General features: G+C 48.0%; 1 protein-coding gene across 2 annotated transcripts in view; it reads left to right on the forward strand.

Moving 5' to 3' along the window:
* Positions 1 to 27151, forward strand: part of CDC42BPA (CDC42 binding protein kinase alpha) — a 1600792-nt gene that overhangs the window by 1388341 nt on the left and 185300 nt on the right. For both annotated transcript variants that reach the window (XM_069608679.1, XM_069608678.1), the window contains one exon: positions 22676 to 22892. In XM_069608679.1, coding sequence (XP_069464780.1) covers positions 22676 to 22892 — 217 coding nt within the window. The remainder of the gene's footprint in view (positions 1 to 22675; positions 22893 to 27151) is intronic.

Consider the following 27151-nt stretch of genomic DNA (forward strand, 5'->3'; position numbering starts at 1 on the left):
GTAATGCAGCTGTCCTGGGAGAGGAAGGGGCTAGCGAAATGAATCCGCTTTGTGGTGTGTACCGACGAGGAGGCAATCGCGTTCGCCTAGCGACTGAGCCAGAGTGTGGCATCCAGATACACGCCAAGGGTTTTCATGGAGGATGATACCGGTATTTGGATCCCGTCAATGCAGAATGAGGAGTATTGGGGCACCAATTTCTTGAGTATTGTGGGTGGCCCAACTAGAAGTAATTGGGTCTTCGTTGTTGAGGCACAAACGATGGGTGGCCATCCAAGCTTATATCGTGGCAAAGACATTATTTAGTGAGCGGGAGTCTTCAAGATAGTCGCCAGACAGGGTAGGAGGATTTGCGTGTCATCAGCATAATTGGTGTATGATATGCCAATGGAGTGAAGTAGGTCAAAAATGGGTCTTTTGAAAATGTTGTAGAGGCTCTGGGACACGCACAATCCTGGAGTGACACCACAGGGAATCACAGCCGGTGGGGCATTGTGGTTCTCGGCAAACACTCTCATGGTTCTGCCTTCAAGGAATGAGGCCACCCAGGCGGTAGCTTCTAGCAAGAAGTGAGCTGCAGTAGAGAGGTGATGGCAAAGGATTGTGTGGTCCACAAGATCAAATGCAGCAGAGGGATCCAAGAGAAAGAGTAAGGCCGGTTTCTCAGATCACATAATTCATTGAGCTGATTTGTGAGGGTGAAGAGGATGACTCTGTACCGTGGCCTGGTCTGAAGCCAGACTGTCTTACACCTAGGTTGTGATGGGTTTCCAGGAATAATTGAGTCTGTATATAAGCAGCGCTGTCCAAAACTTTCAAGAGGAATGGGACAGTGGTAATAGGTCAATACTTGTTGGGAAGGGCAGAGTCAAGGGAGGGTTTTTTGATCAGTGGAAGTACGCAGGCTTCTTTTAAGTTAGTTGGGACTTGGCAGAAGGAAGAGGAGGAGTTGATACATTTTGTAATTAATGGTATCAGTTCGTCTGAGCATTTCTTGATAATGGAGGTCAGACAGATGTCACCTTTGCACCTGGAGGGTTTAAGGCTCTTTAGGATGGATGCTGCGTCCTGTTCAGAAATGGTTCTGAAGTGAAATAGGGGGTGTGGGACTGGGGGTGGGGATACAGAGGGGGTGTGATCAGGGACAATTTATGAAGGATTTTTTTGTGCAGTGTCTGAATCTTCTCTAACATAGCCAATTGGATTTCTGAGCACCAGGCCTCATCCTTGACAATGATAGGTGGGGGAGGGGTGGCAAGGGTTTCTATTTCCCTCAAAATAGTGAAGATCTCTCTAGTATTGGATGTCTCAATTTCTCCTTTAGATGTGACTGAGGATTTAATACCTGTTCCGCCATTTTAAAGTCATGCAGAAGTGGCGCAAGCATTGCGGGACACTGAGGAGCGAATCCTGATTTGTGTACTATTTCCTCCCTCTGTCTGTGGGTTTGTCAGGTGTGACAGGGCCAGGGTCATTTCCCTGTCAGTGGAGAACAGGAGCCCATTCCAGCCTGGGGCAGAGGGCCTTGCAAACAAGAGCCACTGCCGGCCCTGTCCCTGGAGCAAGGTCCGCAGCAGAGTCAGTCCCTGAAGACCCTGTAAGTACCGTGGGTGTTAAAATGGATGCCCCCTTCTATTACATGATGCATCCCAGCTTGCAGAGTGCACCTGGGTGCCACTAAGAAAACTTGGACACGCACTGTGGGAGAGGAAGTGAGAACTAAAATGGAATATACAAGGGTTTCTCCTGCCCACTGGCGAGAAGGCACCCAACCTCACAAACCCAGACTGAACCCTGGCAAATAGTGAGGAACCAAAACCCAAACTAGCAGGGTGAAAGGACTGCAGGGGAGCAGGAGAAACAGACATTCTCTCCAGGTTGAATTTGGAATAGAACTCCTCGCACATGAAGGAAGACACAGGGACAGTGAGCAGCCTGAGCTCCTAGCTGCTAGCCTGCCAACAGTGACTAAAAAGGGGGCAGTTCTAAAAGGTGTATCCCAACCTTTAGAGAAAAGGCTGACATAGATTAGTCATCAGAGTTAAGTGAGTGCTGGAACCAATGGCAGGGGAGTGGCCAGAGTCTGAACCACCAGGACCACATTATGATAGAGAACCGAATGAGGCGCATAATGTGGGTTGGAGGGTGGGGTTAATAGGTTTGTAGGTGGACATGGTGACCAGGCAAAGGAGTGGAGTGTGGAAGAGTTGGTGGCAGAGTTGGAGCAGAGGGAAGGTGGGGTATTAATTATGAGAGAGAGAGTGGTACCTAGTGTAGTGTAGGAGGGGGCAAAGGTGAGTGTGAAAATAGAGAAAAAGAGGGGGAGAGATAGTGTAGGGGTGTTCAGATGGATTTTCAACATCAGCCCTGGTGGGAGTATTTTGTGAGGTCACCCTATTATGGGTTTGAGAGTGGTCTATGGCTACAATGAGTCCACACAGTGCACCACCAGTAATTCCAGTTAGGCCGCAAGTATAAAAATACAATTATTTATTAGGCCTTTAGTTTACATGCTAAGCATACAGGTTAGTATTGTCACATAAAATCATTATAAAACATATATAGTCTTGGGAGGATAGCTCAGGTGCAAAGTGCTCTGCCTTGAAAGCAAGACGACGTGGAGCAACACTGGTTCAATCCTGGGTCGGTGCTTAGAAACCTCTGGGTATTAATCACGTTAAAAATAACCAATTATAATAATAATAATAATATACAGATCCACCCTTAGGAGAAATAGAAGTACATATTATTATGTATTATTATTATGGTATTTATTGAGAGTGGACCTATCTTTGGGAAGCAACTGAGCACTTTACAATCATAGGGGGAAGAACACAGGGAAGCATAGAAGAAAAGGAGCAGAGAGCTAACAGGGGAGGATGGCAATTGGCATCTTGGGCGGAAGACAGCAGAGAGCAGATCACCCAGTCTCAGGTAGGGTAGGGTGTGTGGACCTAGCTGTTAAGAAGGAACCATTCCTTGAAGAGGAAGGTCTTCAGCTCTTTCCTGAACTGTACAAGTAATGGGGCAAGTCGGATGTTTGGGGAGGAGGTTCCAGACTCTAGGAGCATAGACAGAGAAGGCTGGTCTTCTGGTTCTTTCCTTCCTGCACTGTCTAATTCAAGTCTGTACATTTGCTTACTTCTGGTGGATCACAGGCCTTCAGAGATGCTGAATTTCTCAGTGAGGTAGCTTGGGGACTTCAGGATGATGCAACAGGATTTGAACATTATACAGCCTTGCAGTGGGAGCCAGTGCAGTTCGATGAGGGTCGGGTGATGTGGTCAAATTTGCGGAGTCGTTAACGAGTTTTGCTGCAGCATGCAGTACACATTTCAGGGGTGCCAGGGTAGTCGTCGGAAAGGCCTTCAAAGGGCATTGCCACCATCCAGGTGGGAGAGGATCAAAACTTGGACAGCGTATCTGAAGTTGTTTTTTGGCATGAAGGGCTTGATTTTCTGCTGGAGAGAAAGTTGGTAACAGGCAGTTTGTGTCTTCCTCGCTATGTGCTGTTTGAACGTGAAGTGTCTGTCGATGTTGAACCCAAGGGACTTGGTAGAGGAGGCCAGCTGGGGTGTGACTCCCTCGAGGTTCATAACAGAGAGCCAAGTATGGATGTTAGGGTGTTCGGTGTTGTTGTCCACCAGTAGAAATTCAGTCTTGAAGGGGTTGAGCTTCAGGTTAGCACTAGACATCCAAGACTGGATCAATGTGAGGCAAGCCTTGAGACTGTGGATGTCTTAGATGGAAGATATCATATGAATCAATTACCAGTGCAACACTGGAGTCGATGCTGGTCTCTGCGAATTCTTTTCAGGTTGTCAGTGAGCGGCTCATATTCGTTAGACGTCTTGGTTTCAATGATGATCTCATGAACAGTTGTCAGAGCCCTCCTTTCATCCAAGATTCAGGCTGGTAGCAAGCCCAATCCTACCAATTCTAAGAATCTGCACCATTCAAACATCCCGGGCTATCCAATTATGGATAGCCACTGGTCATCACATCTGCACAGAAACAGACTTTGAGGCACCAAAGATGTGGATTGGTACTAGACTGTCTCAGCCCCTTCTCTGGAACACACACATAACACCCCTTAGCCCGCGAAAGCCACAGCTTTCCATGGGAAAAGGATTTCGATGTAAGGTATTTTCTGATTTTAGAAGGTGGGAAGAAGGTCACAGAACAATATGGGCAAAGAACAGGCACAGAACCTTGTGGCACAGCCATCTTAGCATGCTAGCCACCTTTAGTAGCCATTGGCCATAAATGCAAAAGTGCATGAGTAAAATAACACAAACATTTGTGCAATTGTAACAGTGCAAGAATTCATAAAGAGGGACATAGGGCCTCATTACACGGAATGCGTTAAGGGTTTACCGGTACCGGTAAGGGCACCGGTACCGGTAAACCCTTACTGCCTTACTATGAGGTCCCTTTGCGGGATCCAACCTCAACGGCTGGTTTTACCAGCCGTTAAGGAACGGGCCCGCAAAGAGACCTTGGTGCTAATTACGGTACCGCAATTTGCGGTACCGTAATTAGCTCCTTCCCCATTCCCATTGAGCCCTATGGGGGTAAAAATTGGGAATGGGGAAGTGCCTTGGTGAATGGGGAATTCCCACCCCCGCTCACCTTGGAGTAGGGCGGTAATTCCGCCATCCACCAAGGCGGACACGGTAAAATACCGGCGGCAACCATGGCGCTAAAAGCGCCATGGTTACCGCATACCGTGTAATGAGGCCCAAAGTCTCTCAGTACTGACAGACTTGGGGACTAGTCCGTTACCCCATAAGAATGAGCAAAACAGGCAAGTGAAGTAAAGCAGAAAGCATCAATTACCTCCAAAACAGTGGGACAGGGTTCAAGGCAAGCAAAAATAAAGGGTGCCCCATGGAAATCTATGGTGGGAATGGTGCAAAAAAGAAAATCTTTCCTAACTAGGGGGGAATAGGAGAAGGGGGTGAGGATAATAGGAGGGTTTAGAGAGAGTGCAAGGTGGGGAAGGCCCTTTGAAGGAGAAGGGCGTGAAGGTAGTTGCAAGAGATAGGCGAAGAGTGTGCTAATGTAATGGCATAGAGGTGGGGAAGAGGCACTATGTGTAGGAGATAGGTGAGGAGAGGGACGTGAAGATGGGAGAGGTAAGGAGAATAAAGTAGTGGGAGTAGATCAGTGAGGGGAGAAGAAAGTAAAGCGGGGAAGAAAGTAGACGAGAAAGAACGGGGAAGGGTGAAAATAGGAGGATGAAGAGAGAACAGAGACAGTAGTCGGATTAAGGGAAAAGGGAAAACAGGAGCGGCTGAGGGAGAGACTGATCCTGGGTCTTTGAAGTCGGTACACTTGAACCATTTGTTCCTATTAAGAAACCTTGGAAAGTGTCTGGTCAGGGCACCTCTCGGAAATTCCCAGAGGGAGTCTGTTAGATAAGGCTGTGGCCTTCCCTGACAGTTAGAATTAGATAGTAGGATTTATCTATCTCTAGTTGCAAAACTGAGGCTAGAGGAGCCTGGGTTAGGGAAGTGTGAGCCCACTAGAGGTTGACATTGTGAAGCCCTGAGAGACAATTCTGCCAGTTTTAAAATAAACAACCTTGAACCATTTTTCAGTGTCTGTGAGTCATTAAGGTCATCTGTGACACAGGGAAAGGTGAGTGTGGAAATGGTGTTGGCAGGGCTTCAGACTAATGTTCATGAATGTCGACTGTAGAAGAGTTCTTTTGCCGGTGAACCAACTCACTTACACTCTTCAGTCGACCTTCTGTTCTCCAATTCTCTGTCGCTGCCTTTAACTGAATGAGGTGTAAAGCATGGCTGGTGGTTGGCAAGGGAGAGTGTTCCACAAAGGGGCCCAAGAACTTTGTGTGAATTGGCATCATTTTCCCCATGGAAAGCAGTGGACTGTGGAACTTGGTGTGCGTGATCCTGCCTTGGAGAGGGTTTGATGGGCTGCGGTTGCAGCAGGTCTCTTCCCATCTCCTTCTCTTGAATACTGATTGGGTGGATACTATACTGGATTTTAGCCAGCATGAGAGGTTGATGGGTGGTGAGGGGCTCTAAAGGATTACCAGTTGTTTAAGGTGTTTTCCTAAAATCTTCCAAAGGTGAGACTTCATAAAACTATTCCTTAGTATACAGGCCCCAACTCTTATTATAGGTATGTACTACTCAAAGGGTTTGTTAGAATGGCAGAGCAGCCAGGCTTATTTTATGAGGAGGATGTGAGCTGTAGGTGAGTACAATGAACTCTGTAAATTCATAGGCCCAGAGAAACTCTTACACACTTGTAGTTATAGTAAAATAGACATTTATTTGATATACACAAGGCAAAAGTATACCAATAGTAGAGAATTATACAGCCCATGAGTAATATCCAGTGATTTTAACGAGAGAAGTTTCAGAGAGGGATGTTTTACCGGGGGAAAAAAAAGAACAAAACACTGATTTAAAAGAAATATATTTCTGATGTTTGTTAATCTGCTTAGAATCACATGCTGTGCATAGGTCCGACATCCAGTGGTCACTGCGGAGTATTGCATTTTGTTTTTCGTAGTCGAAAAAGGGACGTCGACAAGGCGTGTCTGAAACACTATCCCTATAGTGACGTGCGTTGTACCCACAATCCCTCACGCGTCGAGGTCCCTCAGATTGTTTTTTTCCGCCCGGCTTCTGGTCGCCTTCACGCGGAGCTCCTCGAGAGACATTGCAACTCCTAGACCTTTGGTCGTTTCTCATTAATATTAAATAATCCCTCCCTCGACGCAGTTGTGAAGCTGTTCTCCGCCGAGCAAGATCTTCGACGGAGGGTCGAGCGGAGGAAATCCTTCGGCGTTGCCGAACACGTGGCCTGGCCTCGCAGGCCATATACAGTAGGGAGAGTGGGGTCGTGGGACATCTCTGGGTCTTTTCTGAGAATGCCTTTCCCTTTCCCCTTCCTTTCCCTTGGGGTGGTTATCGCGATTTATTGCCTCGGCTATGGAGAGGACACCCTTTAGGTTTTGCCCGCTTTCTAAGGGCAAATTTACTTGGAAGGACAAGCATTCACGGTGTAACCGCTGCTTGCCCCTCGATCACAAGGAGGAAGGTTGCGCGGCTTGGCGGCTTCTTAAGCCTAAAACTCTAAAAGACCGTAGGGTTAAAAGGTGGGCGGCCTACGCGATGTCGAAGGCCGAAGGTTCACCCGCCGCTGCTACCACCGACAGTGACGAGGAACGCGATAACACGACCTCCGCTACGGAAGTCGAAAACCCCTCTAAGGAGCGCTTGCGCGCTTCGTCGTCTGTCCCCGGCCCCGACGGGCTCGGCTCACGCCCTGCTTATGGGGATGAACACCCCGGCGACATTGACGCACACAAAAACTCACTTAAGCACACAACCCACGGCTCTTCTTCGTCTAAGACGAAAAGAGCTTCAGTGCCCAAGGAGACGCAGGTTCCACCTGCGGCCTCCCCGGACCGTTCGGGTTCGAAGCCCCCCTCGCAACCGCAGCCGCGACCAGCGACTGGGCTTTCGGCTAATAAGGGCGCCGCCCCCAAACCATCGGCCGGCGCGCATCAACAAAAGGCGCATACCGCCGTAGAACGATCGACACCCGTTGCGTCAAAAACACAAGCTTCCGCCGACAAACGAGTCGCCGACAAACGAGTCGCCGAGAGCTTGGCGAGGATCGCTGTAGCCGACGCCCAAAAGCGTACGCCGAAGGACACGTCGAGCGCTACGCACAAGTCGAAAGACACGCCGAAAAAGCCCGAAGGAAGGCAGGGACTACCCCCTTCAGTCGGGGGGTCACCCAGCACACCTGAAGGTTTTTCGGAGGGCGACGGGACACTTTCCTCGATGCTTTGGGAGAGGTCGAGCCGTTTCCAGCTAGATGACTCTATTTTTCCCCCGCCAGACCGCTCTGGGGTACCCCATGAAACCATGGAAAGACTCCACCTCTGTATGGAGAGGATGGAAAGGTTTATTAATACCCAGACCTCTCAAACTCCCAAAAGGACTAGAGAAGGGCCTCAGGAGGACCCCAGGGCCAAAAATCCGAGGCTAGTCGATCCCCAGCAGGACACAGCCTCAGACTTCCTTAACGTATACGACCTCACTGGGGAGGAACAATACTTGGAGGTAGAGGATGATTTCATGGACGATGAAGGACAGAACCAGGAGGAATGTCTGGAAGACAGGACAGACATTATAGAGGAAGGCTTTGGAGAAGATCCAGAAGAAGGACCTTCGCACCCCTGGCAATCCCCATCAGTATATTCCGACACTGATGTCCTAAATCTAAATCCTCCAGACAATTCACTGGTTAGGAATACGTCTCCAATTGACGATCAGCCCACTTTCAATGCACTGTTGCGCAAAGCAGCAGCGCATTTCGAACTGGACACTGGGGAGCTCTCTCCAGAATTAGACTTTGTAGAAAGAGTAATTAAAGAGAAACCCCCGGTCAGCCAGACCATACCCCTCCTAGCTTCAGTGAAGAGAAGAATCATCCCTTCGCTGGCCACTCCCGCATTAATCAGAGGGGTCAATCCGAGAATTGAAAAACTTTTCACTCCTTCACCCTCAGACCCGCTCTACATTAGGGGACATTCCATTCCGGATTCCCTAGTAGTATCTAATACTAGAAAGAGGGCAGGGGTACCACTTTCCACCAGTGAGGCACCACCTGATAAGGAGGGCAAAAGGCTATATGCCCTTGCAAAAAGAGTAACTTCCTCGGCTGCCTTCTCAGCAAGAATTGCGAACAACAATTCTTTGCTTGCTAGCTATGCAGACGCGCAGTGGGCCATACTGCGCAAGGACGCCGAGGAAGCACCGGAGCCTTTACGTACACGCCTACTTTCAACTATTGGCGAAGGAACCCAGGTGAACCAGAGCATTGTAAAAAACTCTCTGGACGCGGCAGAAACAGCGGGACGTTCCCTGGTGCAGGGAATACTCCTAAAACGCCATGTATGGCTCCGCAACTCAGGGTTTAAACCAGAGACACAGGCGTCTTTAATAAATAAACCTGTGGAAGACTCTAACCTCTTCGGAAAAGCGGTGGATGAAGCTCTAGAGATGGCTAAAAAAGAGTTCGATACGATCAAGACTCTTGACCAAATCTCTAAGCCCACTACCAGATGCGGCTATGGCAACAAACGCTTTTTTCGTGGCCAACGCCAACAACAACAACAAAGTCAGCATCAACAATACCCTGCCACCAATTACCAGACCAATAGTGGGCAGTACAGCCAAAGAGGCCAACGCCGGGGTAAAGGGAGAGGTCGGGGATCCACCCCCAGAGGCTCCCAAGCCCCCAACAACTCCAAGTGACGCGAAGATTCGCGTCCCCTCCCATGCAACACCGGTCGGGGGCCGGATAACATCCTTTCTTCCTGCATGGGAGGAGATAACGTCAGACCGTTGGGTACTTTCCACCGTAGCCCACGGATACTGTATCGAATTCAACAGTTCCCCATCCTACAGACCCCGAGGGGACGTCGCATGACACCAGAACATCTTGCCATCCTTCTCCAAGAAGTACATCAACTGCTGGAAAAAGGAGCCATAGAGGTCGTGCCTCTATCTCAGGTAACGGAAGGTATTTATTCAGTGTACTTCCTTGTACCCAAAAAGGACCTAACCATGCGCCCTGTACTAGATCTGCGCCCAGCGAACAAGTTTATCAAACCCCAAAAGTTTCGTATGGTAACCTTACAGGAAGTGATCCCACTGCTTTCTCAGGGAGATTACATGACAACATTGGACATGAAAGATGCATACTTTCATATTTTAATGTTGCCAGAGCACAGAAGATACCTCAGGTTCATGATAGAGGGCAAACACTACCAGTTCAAAGTGCTACTCTTCGGCATAGCATCGGCACCAAGGGTATTCACGAAAGTGCTGGCAGTGGCAGCGGCCCACCTGCGCAGGTTGTCCATCCCAGTTTACCCTTACCTCGACGACTGGCTCATAACAGGGGATTCTTACGAAACATGCTTCTCCAATACCCAAAAGACGGTAGACCTTTTGTTCCAGTTGGGCTTCTCCATCAACGAAAAGAAGTCCAGTTTAGACCCCAGTCAAATCAAGCAATTCCTAGGGGCTCTAATTCAAACAAAGGACGGGCTCGTCTTCCCCTCCAAAGAGAGGGTCCAAAACATGCTGTTTCAGATCCCTCAATATGTGACCGGTCGAGAGGTCACGGTACGCAAAGCAATGCGCTTGCTAGGCATGATGGCGTCGTGTATTTATTTGGTACCTCACCCGCGCCTGAGCATGCGCCCAATGCAAGAGTGGCTCAACAGCCAGTGGTGTCAGGCCAGCGGACTATGGGAGGATCTAGTAGTGGTCTCGCAAGCCTTGGTTCTCTCGCTACGGTGGTGGACAAAGGAAAGCATGGAAAAAGGGAAACCCTTTGCCACACCCGCGGCGGAAGCCACTCTAACCACAGACGCATCCCTCACAGGATGGGGGGCGCACCTATCCCATCAGACTGCTCACGGAGTGTGGACTCCGAACGTAGCATCCAAACACATAAATCTACTGGAGCTACTAGCTGTGTTCAAGGCGCTAAAAGCCTTCCAGGAACACCTACAAGGCAAGACAGTAATGGTCCTTGCAGACAGCACTACAGCCATGTACTACATCAACAAGCAGGGGGGCACCCACTCTCCAGGCCTGTCCAAACTGGCCCAGAATATATGGAAGTGGGCTCTCAAACAGGACATGTTCCTACTGTCACTACATGTACCCGGGGAACTCAATCTGCTGGCAGACAGACTCAGCAGAGATTTCCCCCTGCCCGAAGAGTACGAATGGCGCCTGCACGAAGACATCGTCTTCGACGTCTTCACACAATGGGGATTCCCAGAGATAGACCTGTTCGCAACCCTGGAGAACTCACAATGCCTAAGTTACGCCTCCAGGTACCCCCAGAACCAATCCAAGGGGAACGGTCTGTCGATGCAATGGTCAGGGAAATTTGTTTACGCTTTTCCCCCGACTCCCCTTCTCAACAGAGTGGTGCACAAGATGCACCAGGAACAAGTAACCATGATACTAGTGGCCCCAATGTGGGCCCGACAACCATGGTTCGCTCACTTGATGGAGATGTCTCTATCTCCCCCAGTAAAACTCCCCTGCCCGTACAACATGCTGTCTCAGGACAAGGGCAGGACTCTGCATCCATGCCCCCAGAACATGAACTTAGCAGCTTGGCTCCTGAAATCATAGAGTTCGGACATCTACAACTCCCGCAAAGATGCATGGACATCCTCAGGGAAGCCAGAAAACCTAGCACTCGCCACTGCTATTCTAGCAAGTGGAGAAGATTTGTCATCTGGTGCAGGAGTAAAAGCATCAACCCTATTGACTGCTCTCCCACACATGTTGTCCTATACCTGACCCACCTACTGGATTCAGGTCTAGTGTTTAACTCCATTAAAGTCCACCTAGCGGCACTTTCTGCATACACCACTTCCCAACTCAAAGTGTCGGTGGAGGATACCTGTAATAAAGGCCTTCATGGAGGGAGTAAAGAGAATACACCCCCCGATAGCTGACCCAGCTCCCGGATGGGACCTTAATGTGGTACTTACCAGACTCATGGGCTCTCCATTCGAACCCATGCACAAAGCATCTCTTAAACACCTCACTCTTAAGACTGCTTTTTTAATAGCTATCATCTCCATCAGGAGAGTAAGTGAACTTCAGGCTCTTTCTATTCTAGACCCCTTCGTTACAGTTCACAGAGATAAGGTGGTTCTACGCACTCACCCTAGGTTTGCTCCGAAATTCATTTCTAAATTCGACGTAAACCAATCTATAGAACTACCAACGTTCTTTCAAAATCCTTCCAACTTGGGAGAAAAGACTCTGCACACACTAGATGTACGCAGAGCGGTCATGTTCTACATGGAAAGAACCAGACCACTGAGGAAGACTAATCAGTTCTTCGTCTCGGTGGCAGCAGGAAGAGAAGGAGATGCGGTTTCAAAATCCACTATTTCTAGATGGATTGTTCAATGCATCACTCTCTGCTATACTCTTGCTAAGAGAGAACTGCCCTTTAGGCCAAGAGCACACTCTACTCGAGGCACGGGGGCATCCATAGCATTCATTGCAAATGTTCCCCTTGAGTCCATCTGCAAAGCGGCTACCTGGAGTTCTGTGCACACCTTTACAAAACACTACTGTCTAGATGCACACTCTAGATCTGACTCCCAGGTGGGACAGGCAGTATTACGACACCTTTCTCTACTGTTCCTTCTCATAACCCACCGCCAACTCCGGGTACTGCTCGCTAGTCTATGCACAGCATGTGATTCTAAGCAGATTAACAAACATCAGAAGAGAATGCATTACTTACCGTAAAAGCATTTCTGATGGTTGTATCTGCTTAGATTCACATGCGCCCACCCTTCCTCCCCGCTCGGATGGAAGGAACATAGACTTCCTTTATATCTCTCTCTTTTCTGTACTCACTCACGTCTAGAAGGCTCCCTCAGGGCAGAAAAATACAAACAGAGGGACCTCGACGCGTGAGGGATTGTGGGTACAACGCACGTCACTATAGGGATAGTGTTTCAGACACGCCTTGTCGACGTCCCTTTTTCGACTACGAAAAACAAAATGCAATACTCCGCGGTGACCACTGGATGTCGGACCTATGCACAGCATGTGAATCTAAGCAGATACAACCATCAGAAATGCTTTTACGGTAAGTAATGCATTCTCATATATATATATTTCTGATGTTTGTTAATCTGCTTAGAATCACATGCTGTGCATAGGTCCGACATCCAGTGGTCACTGCGGAGTATTGCATTTTGTTTTTTGTAGTCGAAAAAGGGGACGTCGACAAGGCGTGTCTGTAACACTATCCCTATAGTGACATGCGTTGTACCCACAATCCCTCACGCGTCGAGGTCCCTCAGATTGTTTTTTTCCGCCCAGATTCTGGTCGCCTTACGCGGAGCTCCTAGAGAGACATTGCAAATACTTACTACGGACCTTGGTCCTTAATTATACTTATTATATTGTTGAAGATCCCTCCCCTCGACATTAGCTGTGAAGCTGTTTCTCCGCCGAGCAAGTTTTCGATGGAGGGGAAGAGACAGAGGAGATCCTTCGGCGCTGCCAAACACGTGGCCTGGCCTCGCCGGCCAACATACAGTAGGGAGAGTGGGGGTTCGAACTTTTATCTTCTCTTTGAGAATGTCTTTCTTTCTCCCCTATCTTTCCCTTGGGGTTGTTATCACCAGTTATTATTGCCTCAGCTATGGAGAGGACACCTTTTAAGTTTTGCCCACGCTGTAGGGGCAAATACACTTGGAAGGACAAACACAAGCTCTGTAATTGTTGATTGCCCCTCGATCATAAGGAGGACAGCTGCGCGGCCTGTAAGCTCTTGAAACCAAGAACTCTTAAAGAACGAAAAGTTAAGAGGTGGGCGGACTACGCTATGTCGAAGTCCGTTTCCTCACCCGCCGCCGCCGTTACAGAAAGTGACGAGGAGGGTGATAACTCGACGTCCGTTACGGAAGTCATTAACCCCCAGAAGGAGCGCTCGCGCTCCTCGACGTCCGTCCCCGGCCCCGACGGGCTCGGCTCACGCCCTGCTTATGGGGATGAACACCCCGGCGACAAGGACGCACATAGACCCCATAGGCCTAAGCACACAACCCACGGCTCTTCTTCGTCGAAGACGAAGGATCCATCAGCGCCGAAGGGGACGCAGGGCACTCCTGCGTCTACCTCAGACCGTAAAGGTCTCAAGCCCCACCCGCAAACGCTGCCGCGACCTGCGATTGGGCTTTCATCAAACACGGGCGCTACCTCAAAATCATCCGACGTAACGCTCCATAGAGCGGCCGTCGAGGAACAACGCTTAACGCAGGCAACATCGACACCAGAGCCCTCTACTGACAAACTCGTTGTCGAGAGCCTGGCGAGAATTGTTTCCGAAGCCAAACGTAAGCGGACGACGAAACAAACGTCGAATACCGCACAAAAAGCTATGGAAACGCCGAAAAAGCGCAAGAGTAGCCAGGAACTGCCCCCTTCATCTAAGGGCACTTCTGAACTACCGGAGGGCTTTTCAGAGGGCGACAGAAACCTTTCTTCGACGTTGTGGGAGCATTCTGAGCGTTTTGAAGGTGAAGTCACCGATTTCCCCCCTCTAGACTATTCAGGGGTCCCCCATGAGACCCTTGAAAGACTCCATTCTTGTATGAAGAAAATGGAAAGGTTTTTGGGAAGCCAAAACCCACCCACACCCAAAAGACCAAGAGAATGGCCCCAGGATGACCCTAGGGTCAAGATTCCTAGGCTGTTTCCCCCTTCTACAGACGTATATGACCTCACTGAAGAGGAGCAATACCTCCAGGAAGATGAGGAGTGTTTGGGGGGAGAGGAAGAACATGAGGAAGATGGGTTTGAAGAAGATCCTTACACTAGTGCAGGAGCTTTTGAAGAAGATACAGCTACCTCGCAGCCCTGGCAATCCCCATCAGTGCAGCCTTGGCAATCCCCATCAGTGCACTCAGACCCTGACGTCTTTCACCCTTCTCCTCCCAAGGATTCACCTATTGGAAACACCTCTCCCATAGATGACCAACCTTCACTTAATGCACTATTGCGCAAGGCAGCAGCGCATTTTGAAATAGACACAGGGGAGACTCTTCCTGACATAGACTTTGTAGAGAAAGTTATTAAAGAAAAAGCCCCTGTTAGTCAGTCTATTACGCTCCTGGCTTCTATAAAGAGAAGAATAACTCCTTCCCTTTCCAATCCTGCCTTAGTCAGAGGGGTCAACCCTCGGATAGAAAAGCTCTTCAGCCCTTCGTCCTCTGACCCTTTGTACATCAGAGGACATTCTATTCCGGACTCCCTCGTAGTTACTAATACAAGAAAAAGAGCAGGGGTACCACTATCCACTAGTGAGGCACCACCTGACAAAGAGGGCAAGAAGCTCTATGCACTTGGGAAGAGAATCACGACCTCCGCCGCCTTCTCAACTAGGATTGCAAATAACAATTCCCTACTAGCTAGCTACGCAGATGCACAGTGGAGCAAGCTGCGCAGCGAAGCAGAGGACGCACCAGAACCCCTGCGTTCACGCCTGTTAGCTATAATCTCAGAGGGAACTCTTGTAAACCAGGGCATCGTAAAGAACTCCTTAGATGCCGCAGAGACGGCTGGCTGTTCCCTGGTTCAGGGAATACTTCTCAAACGCCATGTCTGGCTGCGCAATTCGGGATTTAAGTCGGAAACCCAGGCTTCCCTGATAAATAAGGCCATAGAACAAACACATCTGTTTGGGAAAGCAGTTGATGAGGCCCTAGAACATGCGAAGAAAGAGTTTGATACCATCAAGACTCTTGACCAAATTTCTAGGCCCCCTAACAGACGCAGCTATGGCAATAGACGCTCCTTTCGTGGCCAACGCCAGCAGCAAAACCAACAGCAATTTTACTCTGCTACCAACTGGCCCTCTAACCAGGGTAACAACACCCAGTTCAGTCAAAGAGGCCAACTCCGTGGCAAAGGAAGAGGTCGCGGCTCCAGCCCCAAAGGTTCCATGCCCAATACCAACAAATGACCCGAAGATTCGGGTCCCCTCCCATGCATCACCGGTCGGGGCCGGCTAACATCGTTCCTTTCAGCATGGGAGGGAATATCATCAGACCGCTGGCTATTATCCACCATAGCCCACGGATACTGCATCGAATTCCACGGTTCCCCGAAGTACAGACCTCCACGGAACCGACGCATGACACCGGAACACCTCACCATTCTTCTTCAAGAAGTAGAAGAGCTACTGAAAAAAGAGGCTATAGAGGCTATCCCCCTATCTCAGGTAACAGAAGGTATTTATTCAGTGTACTTCCTTGTACCCAAAAAGGACTTAACCATGCGCCCTGTATTAGATCTGCGCCCAGCGAACAAGTTTGTCAAACCCCAAAAGTTTCGTATGGTGACCTTGCAGGAAGTAATCCCACTGTTATCACAATGGGATTACATGACAACACTAGACATATTTTAATGTTGCCAGCGCACAGAAAATACCTCAGGTTCAAGATAGAGAACAAACACTACCAGTTCAGAGTACTACCCTTCGGGATAGCATCTGCACCAAGGGTATTCACAAAAGTACTGGCAGTGGCAGCGGCCCACCTGCGCAGGTTATCCATCCCGGTATACCCTTACCTCGACGACTTGCTCATAACAGGGGATTCTTACGAAACATGCTTCTCCAATACACAAAAGACCGTAGACCTTTTGTCCCAACTGGGCTTCTCCATCAACGAAAAGTAGTCCAGCTTAGATCCCAGCCAAATCAAACAATTCCTAGGGGCTCTAATTCGAACAAAGGACGGCCTTGTCTTCCCCTCCAACGATCCCCCATTATGTGGCAGGTCGAGAGGTGACGGTACGCAAAGCAATGCGCTTGCTAGGGATGATGGCATCATGTATTTATTTGGTACCTCACGCGCGCCTGCGCAGGTGCCCAATGCAAGAGTGGCTCTACAGCCAGTGGTGTCAGGCCAGCGGACAATGGGACGATCTAGTGGTGGTCTTGCAGGCCTTGGTTCTCTACGGTGGTGGACAAAAGAAAACCAGTTGTTAGGGAAAACTTTTGCCACACCCGCAGTGGAAGCCACTCTAACCACAGACGCATCCCTTACAGGATGGGGGGCTCACCTATCCCATCAGACTGCTCATGGAGCGTGGACTCCGAGCTTAGCATCCAAGCATATAAACCTGCTGGAACTACTAGCGGTGTTCAAAGCACTGAAAGCCTTTCAGGAACACCTACAAGGAGAGACAGTGATGGTCCTCACAGACAGCACCACAGCCATGTACTACCTCAACAAGCAAGGGGGCACTCACTCTCCAGGACTGTCCAAGCTGTCCCAGAATATATGGAAGTGGGCTCTCAAACACAACATGTTCCTACTATCACAACATGTACCCGGGGAACTCAATCTGCTGGCAGACAAACTCAGCAGAGACTTCCCCCTGCCCGAAGAGTACGAATGGCAATTGCACGAAGACATCGTCTTAGACGTCTTCACGCAATGGGGGTTCCCGGAAATAGACCTGTTCGCAACTCTGGAGAACTCACAATGCCAAAGTTACACCTCCAGGTACCCCCAGAACCAGTCCAAGGGGAACAGTCTGTCGATTCAATGGTCAGGGAAATTTGTTTACGCCTTTCCCCCCCGACTCCCCTTCTCAACAAAGTGGTGCACAAGATGCACCAGGAGCAGGTTACCATGATGCTAGTGGCCCCAATGTGGGCCCGGCAGCCATGGTTCGCTCACTTGATGGAGATGTCCCTATCTCCCCCAGTGAAACTTCCCTGCCCGTACAACATGCTGTCACAGGACAAGGGCAGGACACTGCAACCATGCCCTAAGACCATGAATTTAGCAGCCTGGCTCCTGAGATCATAGAATTTGGACATTTACAACTCCCGCAGAGATGTATGGACATCCTCAGGGAAGCCAGAAAACCTAATACTCGCCACTGCTATTCTAGCAAGTGGAAAAGATTTGTCATCTGGTGTAGAGGTAAGAGCATCAACCCGGTTGACTGCTCTCCCACTAACATTGTTCTATACTTGACCCATTTACTGGATTCAGGTATAGTCTTCAATTCCATTAAAGTCCACCTAGCGGCACTTTCTGCATACACCACTTCCCAACTTAAAGTGTCGTGGTGGAAGATACCAGTTATCAAGGCCTTCATGGAGGGGGTAAAGAGAATACACCCTCCGATAGCTAACCCAGCTCCCGGATGGGACTTAAATGTGGTACTTTCTAGACTCATGGGCCCTCCTTTCGAACCCATGCACAAGGCAACTCTTAAAGACCTCACTCTTAAGACTGCTTTCCTAATAGCTATCACCTCCATTAGGAGAGTAAGTGAACTACAGGCTCTTTCTGTACTAGACCCCTTCGTAACAGTTCACAAGGATAAGGTGGTTCTACGCACACACCCAAGGTTTGCACCAAAATTCATCTGGAAATTTCATGTAAACTAGTCAATAGAACTACCAACGTTCTTTCAAAACCCTTCCAGCTTGGGAGAAAAAAGTCTGCCTACATTAGATGTACGCAGAGCTGTCATGTTCTACATGGAAAGAAACAGACCACTGAGAAAGACTAATCAGTTCTTTGTCTCTGTGGCAGCAGGAAGAGAAGGAGATGCAGTTTCAAAGTCCACTATATCTAGATGGATTGTTCAATGCATCACTCTCTGTTACACTCTTGCTAAGAGAGAACTACCCTTCAAGCCAAGAGCATATTCCACTTGAGGCACTGGGGCTTCCATAGCGTTCATTGCAAATGTTCCCCTTGAGTCCATCTGCAAAGCGGCTACCTGGAGTTCTGTGCACACCTTTACAAAACACTACTGTCTAGATGCACACTCTAGATCTGACTCCCAGGTGGGACAGGCAGTATTAAGACATCTTTTCTCTACTGTTCCTTCTCATAACCCACCGCCAACTCCGGGTACTGCTCGCTAGTCTATGCACAGCATGTGATTCTAAGCAGATTAACAAACATCAGAAGACAATGCATTACTTACCGTAAAAGCATTTCTGATGGTTGTATCTGCTTAGATTCACATGCGCCCACCCTTCCTCCCCGCTCGGATGGAAGGAACATAGACATCCTTTTCTATATTTCTCTCTTTTCTGTACTCACTCACGTCTAGAAGGCTCCCTCAGGGCAGAAAAATACAAACAGAGGGACCTCGATGCGTGAGGGATTGTGGGTACAACACACGTCACTATAGGGATAGTGTTACAGACACGCCTTGTCGACGTCCCCTTTTTCGACTACGAAAAACAAAATGCAATACTCCGCAGTGACCACTGGATGTCGGACCTATGCACAGCATGTGAATCTAAGCAGATACAACCATCAGAAATGCTTTTACGGTAAGTAATGCATTGTCATATATAGGGGTGGGGTCCAAATCATAGGGGAACAGGGAGTTAATAATAGAAAAATAAATTTGGTGTGTTTTTTTGTGTTTTTGTTTTTGGTAATACATCCCTCTCTGAAATGTTTTCATTAAAATCACAGAGTCATCATGAACACAGTTCAATGCTAAATAAGATCACTTACTATAGCAACTCGGAAAATGTTTTGTTGTAGGAATAAAAAATGGGTTATTCAGAACCTGCAATGGCAGTTAAATACTTTCATAGGTTTGTAACACTTTTCAAGGGTCTCGAGGCTTTAGCAGTCCATCCCTAACTAGGTATGACTTCTTCGAAGTCAGTTTGGAGGGAAGGCAGGTGAGACACAGCAGCAGAAATGGTAAAATGTCAAAGGATGCTTTGATTACAAGTAAATAGAATGCTTTTGTGGGTCAAAAAGGTTTCAGGGACCTTGGGAAAGGTGCACAAGCATTAGGCCTGTGCATTTGATATGGGTGAACACCCAAACACCAGAATCAGCACTCCAGCAACACAGGAGCGACAAAATGGCTTCAGGTAAGTACTACCACGAGTCCCACTGTACCTTAGGAGGGCTAAAGAAGATGCAGCTGTATTCTGTCACGGTGCAGAGGCGGCGGACCTGGTCTCCTTTTCCTTGGTGGTGGTGGGCAAGGCCATCCCCTAACCCCCTACATTATGCCCCCCTTCCCACTTGGATTACTGAGAAATGACCCCGCCTCTCGCCTTACCTTAACTATTACCCTTACACCACACCAATCTATATTCTACAAAAATATACCCAAATTTCAAAATATTTAGGTAAAAAAATGCGGTCATTTCTCCTGGTGGTTATTTTATAGTCAGTCATTTCTTCGGATTCCTTCCCTCTCCAATACCCCTTTACCTATAACTATTGTTCTCAAGCATGGGTCTGGCATACATTCAAATGCGAACCCTCTCTCCTACCCCTCTGCAGCCCTTCTTGGTCATACTGCCACTTTACGTGCTTACAAAATCTGAAGATGGCTGCCAGAGGAGGGGCTTAGGGAGAGGGCAGTCATTGGCTGGAGGCAGTATGACCCAGAGTTCAGTGATTGGTTTAGTGAAGAAATACAGTTTGTAAGTGCAAAAAACAGTTTTTTATTTTACGGAGCATTCCCAGGCCCGACGATGGGGAATATTCATTAACATGTGAATCCAGGCCAGACCATGCTGGAGAACAATCGTTACAGGTAAGTAACGTGTTCCTTTTTTCACCCATCGCGGTCTGGGTTTCAGCCAGGTCATGGCACAGGAGGGGTCCTGGTCTCCGTGGTGGATGATCTCGCTGGACTGCATGATCAAGGCTGCACGGGGCAGTGATACTGCTTGACCTGTCTGCCGCTTTTGATACCATCGATCATGCTATCTTGCTGAGTCTCCTTACTGGAGCTGGTCTCTCTGGCGTAGTGCTGTCCTGGTTCACTTCCTTTCTATCTGACCACTCTTTTTCTCTTCATCCTTTTCTGTCTCCCCCCACTCCACTTTCCTGTAGTGCCCCTCAAGGCTGGGCCATTTCCAGGGTTCTGTTCAATGTCTACATTTAGCTGCTCACTAAACGCGTCTCACACGACTTCACTTGCTAGGCCTATGTTGATGATACGCAGATCCTGGTTCACTCTGACCAAGCTGTAAGGTTTAGGACGTGGGTGAGTGGATGTGGGTTTAGGTCTAAATGTGACCTTTTCCAATTTGACCTATTTTTTTGGTAGTTTTGTTGGTCGAAAATGGGACCACACCCAATCCTCCATCTGCTTCCCCCCACCTTAACATTTTGCCTTACCCCTCCCCATATATTTATTTTATTTTATTTGACTGAAAAAAACCATCACAAATATTCAGTCAAATCGAAAAAGGTCAAATGTTTTTCGATCAAGTATGGTAATACCGTGGACGTTTACTAACTGGTTAAAGCTGAGCAGGCGAAAGACTGATGTATTGGTGGTGGGTACTTCTGAAGCTGCTGCTCTATGGTCACCTCTTTTCTGGCCCTCTTCGCTGATTCCTTGTCCTACCTCAGTGCCAATGGTGAAAGATTTTGGGATAAAAATGACCTCATCTTTATCCATGGCAGCGCAGGTCAGCGCAATATGCCAGGTGGAGCATCTCAAACTAAAGATGCTGCGTAAGGTCCTACCGTTTTTGCCTCCTTCTTCGGGTACTGGTGACGTCCTCCCTGGTGGTATCTTCTCTAGACTATTGTAACTCACTGTTCCTTGTGCAGCCGGCTTATCTCATTCGATGCCTGCACATTTCACAGAACTTCATAGCCATGTGGCTACTTCTACTTTTCGCTGTGCCCATATCGCCCCGGTTTTTACGCAGGCTTCATTGGTTACCAGTGGCGAAACAAATCCAATTTAAGGCACTTGTTTGGTTTTTCAGGCCCTCAGTGGAACAGCAGCAGTCTACCTCCAGTCAAATTGAGATTCTACGTGCCTCGCTGGCCCTTAGGTTTGGCAGTGGCCTTTCTGGTTGAGGTCCCTTGCTTCAGGCTGAGTCGGGTTGGTAGTCGCTCTTTTTCATTTGCAGCAGCCGTACTTTGGAACTCTCTTCCTCTAGCCTTCCGTAGGATTGATGACTATTTGTCGTTCCGTAGATCCCTGAAAAGGTAGCTTTTCTAGTTTCCTTTCTTCCACTTGTTTAAGCTAGCTCCAAGATGCCTTCGAGTGAACGTTGCGCTCTATAAGTGAAGATAAGATATTGGATAATTTGTAAAGATTCCTTTTTATCCTGGTGATAATTCTAAATGAAAAGTTGTGATTTCGTGTCATGCGTACTGACGCATGTCTCAATGGCCGCCATCACATGAATATGAAGAGGTGCCAGCATGGCATTGAACATGTGTCGACTCTACTGTCTACTTAATTTTTTATATTTGCTGGATACATCATTACAATTTCTGCATTCAGTGGTACACAACCCCCTTTATTCTGTTATTAGTCAAGGCATATTGAGTGCTTTTGAGCTTTTGAGGCCATACAACATCAACAGCATCTGGACAGGGCTTAGCTGTAGGGTGATGAGGTGGTGGTACGTTCCTCTTCTGCCGTCATTGATCCATCTTCCTGCAGGTTGACTCCTATCGCTGATCTGCAGTGTCCTCTGCGAACTACCTACTCCTTGATCTGTTGATGTCATCCTCAGGTCAGATTGTTTTTAGCAACGCAGATTCAAATTGTGATAGCACTGTGTTTACATAAATAAGGATCCTGGCCCATATTTTGTTATTTATGTCAAGTAGAGCTTCCACATAGTGGCAGTCCATTGCAGAATCAGGAGTCTGGAGTACTTTGAGGCCAAGGCATTGTTGAAGAATGGGTAAATGCCTTGTTGTGGCATTTGAGCTCACACATGTCTGCTAGATTTAACCCTTTTGGGCTGAAGTTATTATTTTTCATCCAGACAGTTCCACCCATTATCCTCTTCCTTAACAGTGATGAAATCGCGGGAGTGTTTTGGTAAACACTACCCACAGTGGTGGTGTCCTCCTGTTCCCAATTAAATGCATAACTTTGATGTTATTTCCTGCTTGGTTAAAAATTGAATGTGTGCAATGTTAGATCTGCAGCTCTTTCAAATCAAAGCTTCACTTGCAGCAATTAACCCACTATTGCAATGTGAATGTGAAGCAGAAGGAAATGAGAACACCTTTTGTCAGAAATAACTGCAATGTGCCTTTTCTCTTGTACCGTAGGTTACAGCTTCCCAGCTCTCAGCATGCAGTAACAAGTGTTCTATCCTGATACTAGCCGATACTGAAAGCGAGAAGAGCAAGTGGGTGGGGGTGCTGAATGAACTGCACAGGATCCTCAAGAAGAACAAACTGAAAGATCGATCGGTCTACATTCCTAAAGAGGCATATGACAGTACCCTGCCACTCATAAAAACCACGCAATCAGCTACCATCTTGGGTAAGCTATATACTGTCCTTCTCGACAGGGTAAGTGTGATGTTATTGGAATGGAATGAATATTCAGGGTAATTACGGATCTTATTTGGGACAAACCGCATTTCCGGATGGGCACAGTACATATGTGAAAGTTTCATTGCAGCACTCAAAATTGATCAGGAGCCCATGGCCAGAAACTCAAACGTGCAATTGAACTGTTGAGTGTACCAGGTTGTTTTTGCAAGTTAGAGAAAGTCTTTCTGTAAATGGAACTAAAGATCTTTTTGAGCTCCTTTAAATGATACATCCATTTAATTTGCTTTAGCATATTTAATGTAATATCTGTGAAAAACCTAGAGGTATTCTCCCATGTAGACCCTGAGAATCCTCTATTTACGTGGCCAGGAGAGGGCCGTTGATTTTGGATCTGAACCCTGGGAGTGGGCAAACGAGGGAGAATCACCTGGGTAGGGGAGACCGGGGCTACCATCAGGAGAATACCCTAGGCAAGAAGCGGTATTCCAATGTGGGAAAAAAAAGTTGAGAAATCCTAGAAGCCTTTGTAGGTTATGTGACCCCATTACCCCTAACACAAGAAAGAGACAAAACCAGAATCTCAATTCCAACATTTCATTGTCCTTTCCCCATTCAGATCATGGGAAGGATTATACCAACCCGTACTCACAGGTAACAAAGGGAATACTTTAATACAAAATTATTCACCTTGTGTCTACCAAATTAGGACCAATGGGTCTCCCCCTATTCATTATCCATCACCTTGTATAGCCTGTCCATGTCAAATTCAATCAAATCCCAACTCCCCCTATTCATTTCCAACAAATACTGAGACGCAGAAGAGGCAACTAAGATCAGTAAAGATTACCCATAGGAATAACATGGGGCGAATAAGGGTAACCTACGATTGAAAGAACCCAAGTTGTCCCACTAATAGGCAGGGTCAGGCATTCAACCAACTCCACTTGAATGGTCTTTTTGCTATGAAAGGTGTGGGCTTACACAAAATGATGAGTGAGTAGGAGAGCAAGCAGAAGAGCGAGTTGGGAGGAGAGCCGAGACGCCAGAGCTTCCTAGGACCAGAGACCCTGACGCAGAGACACTGAAGAGCTGCAGTTCGAAAGTGCAGAAGCTTGTTGAGGGAGCCCAAAGAGTCCACGTATGGGAGCTGAGGGGCGTGCTGGTCTCCTGCAGCAACTGCAGATGCAAGTGCTATTTTCCCAGGGCCGGTGAGACAGCCCAGGAGTGTCCCTGGGTCAGGCGGTGAGACCTGACCTCGGAACGAAGAACCGTTGGGAAGCCGACATGCAGAAATTAGCCAGATGAGTCTGAAAGCATATTTCAGAGCCAGATTGTGAAGAGTGCGATGCAAAGTGGCTTGTGAAACGCATAAGAAAGAGGACTACGTTTGTTAAAGTATTCGAGTGAAGTTAAAGGGAAGACTTCAGCGATGTGAAAGTAACAGTGTCAGCGCGAAACTAGAGAGACGCTCATGTGTGAAGTGATAAGTGAAATAAAGTCGGCATTGGAGCGAAAGTGTAAAAGGGGCCAGAATCCCACGGAAAAGGTGCAAGAGGCACGAGTGTAAAAAGGGGCAAGAAGCCCATGTAAAAGGTGCAAGAGGCATGAAAGTGTCAAAGGGGCCAGAAGCCCACGGAAAAGGTGCAAGAGGCAGGAAAACAAAAGAAAGTGGAAAAGGAGCACGATGTCCGTGGAGAAGCGTGCAAGAGGCACAACCAAGAGGAGGATTAAAGGACAGTGCAAGTGTGCACGGCAAAAGGAAAATAATGTTTGAAAGTGCTGCAGGAAGCACTGGAAGATAAAAAGTGTAAGGAATAAGAAATCAACAGAGGGGCAAAAAAGTCATAGTGCTGGCGCTGAGGTAAAGCAAAGAGCCTGGCCTTTTCGAAAGCCTATGATTCTACCCCATGAGAAAATGATGTGTAAGAGAGACTTATGTAAAGAAAAGGCATATACTGACCAGCTGAATTGGTGTTTGGAACTAGAGGGGCCTAAGTTTGAGGAAAGGTGCCCCGTGAAACCAAAAAGGGACTGTGATGTAAGGCGTTTTGTTTTGAAAGCTGGAAGAGGCCTGAACTTGGGGAAGGAACACTGAGAGGACTTTTGAGGAATTTGATTTTGTATTTTGTGTTGAAAGCTAGAAGAGGCCCGAACTTGGGGAAGAGAACCCTGAGAGGCCTATTGAGAAAAGTAAAGTGAACAAGTTGAAACCTTGGGGAAGGGAATCCCAAGCAGCTCAAGGACATTGAAGGTATTTGAAATCACTGTAAAGCATTTTGGAGAAGGTCTTTCGAGCAGCCCTGTTGAGTGAAGCCATCTTTGTGGATTTTCTCAAATAGCTGAAGCCCGTTTTGTTTCTTCAAAAGAAATTGCATTGCCAGAATATTCTTGTGCATTCCTACAATTAAACGGAGGCCTCCCATAGAGGTCAATGCCACAAAAGCATTATTTCAACATTCTCCCCATCTGTAAAAGTTGAACCTCTGGAATGTTCTTTACCAAATGTTGCACAGGCATCCTTTCCTGCTGTATGTGATATGTTTTCTGAGGATGAGTCCAGGGGAAGTTGTGTGACAATCATAATATGGATTAAACATAGGAAATGTCACCTTTGTACAGATATGAGCAGCAAGATTATGGGTCTCATAAGTTTTGCGGTGCAGGAAAAGTGGCGGTAATTCCGGGACTGCAACTTTTTCTGCACCGTCAAATTAAAGGTCGCCTGTGGGGGGTACCTGATTTACCTCCAGCCAAGAGCTGGAGGTAAATCAGGCCCCCACTGGGGAAAAACAGCCAGTATTTCCAGCACCAGTATTAATGGTGCCGGAAATACCAGCAATGCCATCCATGGAGTCCTACAAGACTCCATGGAATGGGGATTTACCACTGTTGCAGACACCTGGAATATCCTGGTAATAACGGGGTTTCAGGTGCCGGTAACGGTAGGTCCATTTCCTGGTATCCCAACGTAATTACCGGCGGGATACCGGGAAACTCATAATGAGGGCCTATATGTCCATGAAAAAGAAATACAGCACAAAAAACACACGTACCAGAATACCAGGATGCCCAGAGTCCCTATGTTTAGGTTTTGGGGATACCTTTACAGATCTATGTAAATCATAAATGCTTACCAATAGCTGTGGTTGATCAATCCGAACTTTGTAGGGGAGCTCGCTGGAGAAGATGGAGGGTAACACAGTAGAACTTTCAATAAAGGAATTGCCACACATAGACGTAGGAACGTTTCTGATGCTTGTTAATCTGCTTAGAATCACATGATGTGCTTATAGTCCGACATCCAGTGGTACCCGCAGTGTATTGCATCTTTTCTTTCGAGAATCCAAATGAGACGTCGACATAGGCATGCCTGTAACACTATCCCTACGTGACGTCTACTGTACCCAAAATCTCTCACGCGTCAAGGTCCCTCAGATTGTTGTTTTTCCACCCAGCATACTGGTCGCCTTATGCGGAGCTCGTCCAGAGACATTGTTATTGTTATCCTCGACCGTTGGTCGTATATTGTAAAGTTATTCATTATTATCCTACCGTCCATTTCAATCGACGGCTGTTTCCTGATCTACGCCGAAGCCGGTTCCACGGACCATCGACAGACAGTGTTCCGGTCTGCGCTGCCGACCACGTGGCCACGCCTTCTGGCCGGCCTACACAGTAGGGAGAGTAGGGTCGGGGTGGACATTTCCTTTTCCGAGAATGCCTTTCCCTTATCTCTCTTTGTCCTCTGGGTCTGTTCGTCACTATATTGTTCCTCAGTTATGGAGAGGACTCCGTTTAGGTTTTGCCCTTCTTGCAAGGCCAAATTTCCTTGGAAGGATAAACACCCCAAGTGTAATAGGTGTTTGCCCCGGAATTACGACGAGACGCCTTGTGCGGCTTGCAAGCTCCTGCGTCCAAAAACACTAAAGGAGCGCTGTGTTAAGCGGTGGGTGGCCTACAGAATGTTGCAGGCCGAGTCTAGTTCTCCCGCTGCCACAACCGCCGATTGTGATGAGAGGCTAAGTGACTAACCGGCCTTTAATTCGGAGGCCATTGACCTCTCGGTGGAGCATTCTCGCTCTGCGTCGTCCGTCCCCTGCCCAGTCAGGCAAGATTCAGGTCCTGCTATGGGGACTGGGCACCTCGGCGACAAGGACGCACACTCTCTACACACTAAAGACACAACCCCCGGGACGTCTTTGACAAAACAGTCGAAACAACCCATAGCGCCAACGGGCACACCGA

Source organism: Ambystoma mexicanum, chromosome 4q (assembly GCF_040938575.1).
Source record: "Ambystoma mexicanum isolate Mex_15411 chromosome 4q, UKY_AmexF1_1, whole genome shotgun sequence".
In the NCBI taxonomy this organism is placed as follows: domain Eukaryota; kingdom Metazoa; phylum Chordata; class Amphibia; order Caudata; family Ambystomatidae; genus Ambystoma; species Ambystoma mexicanum.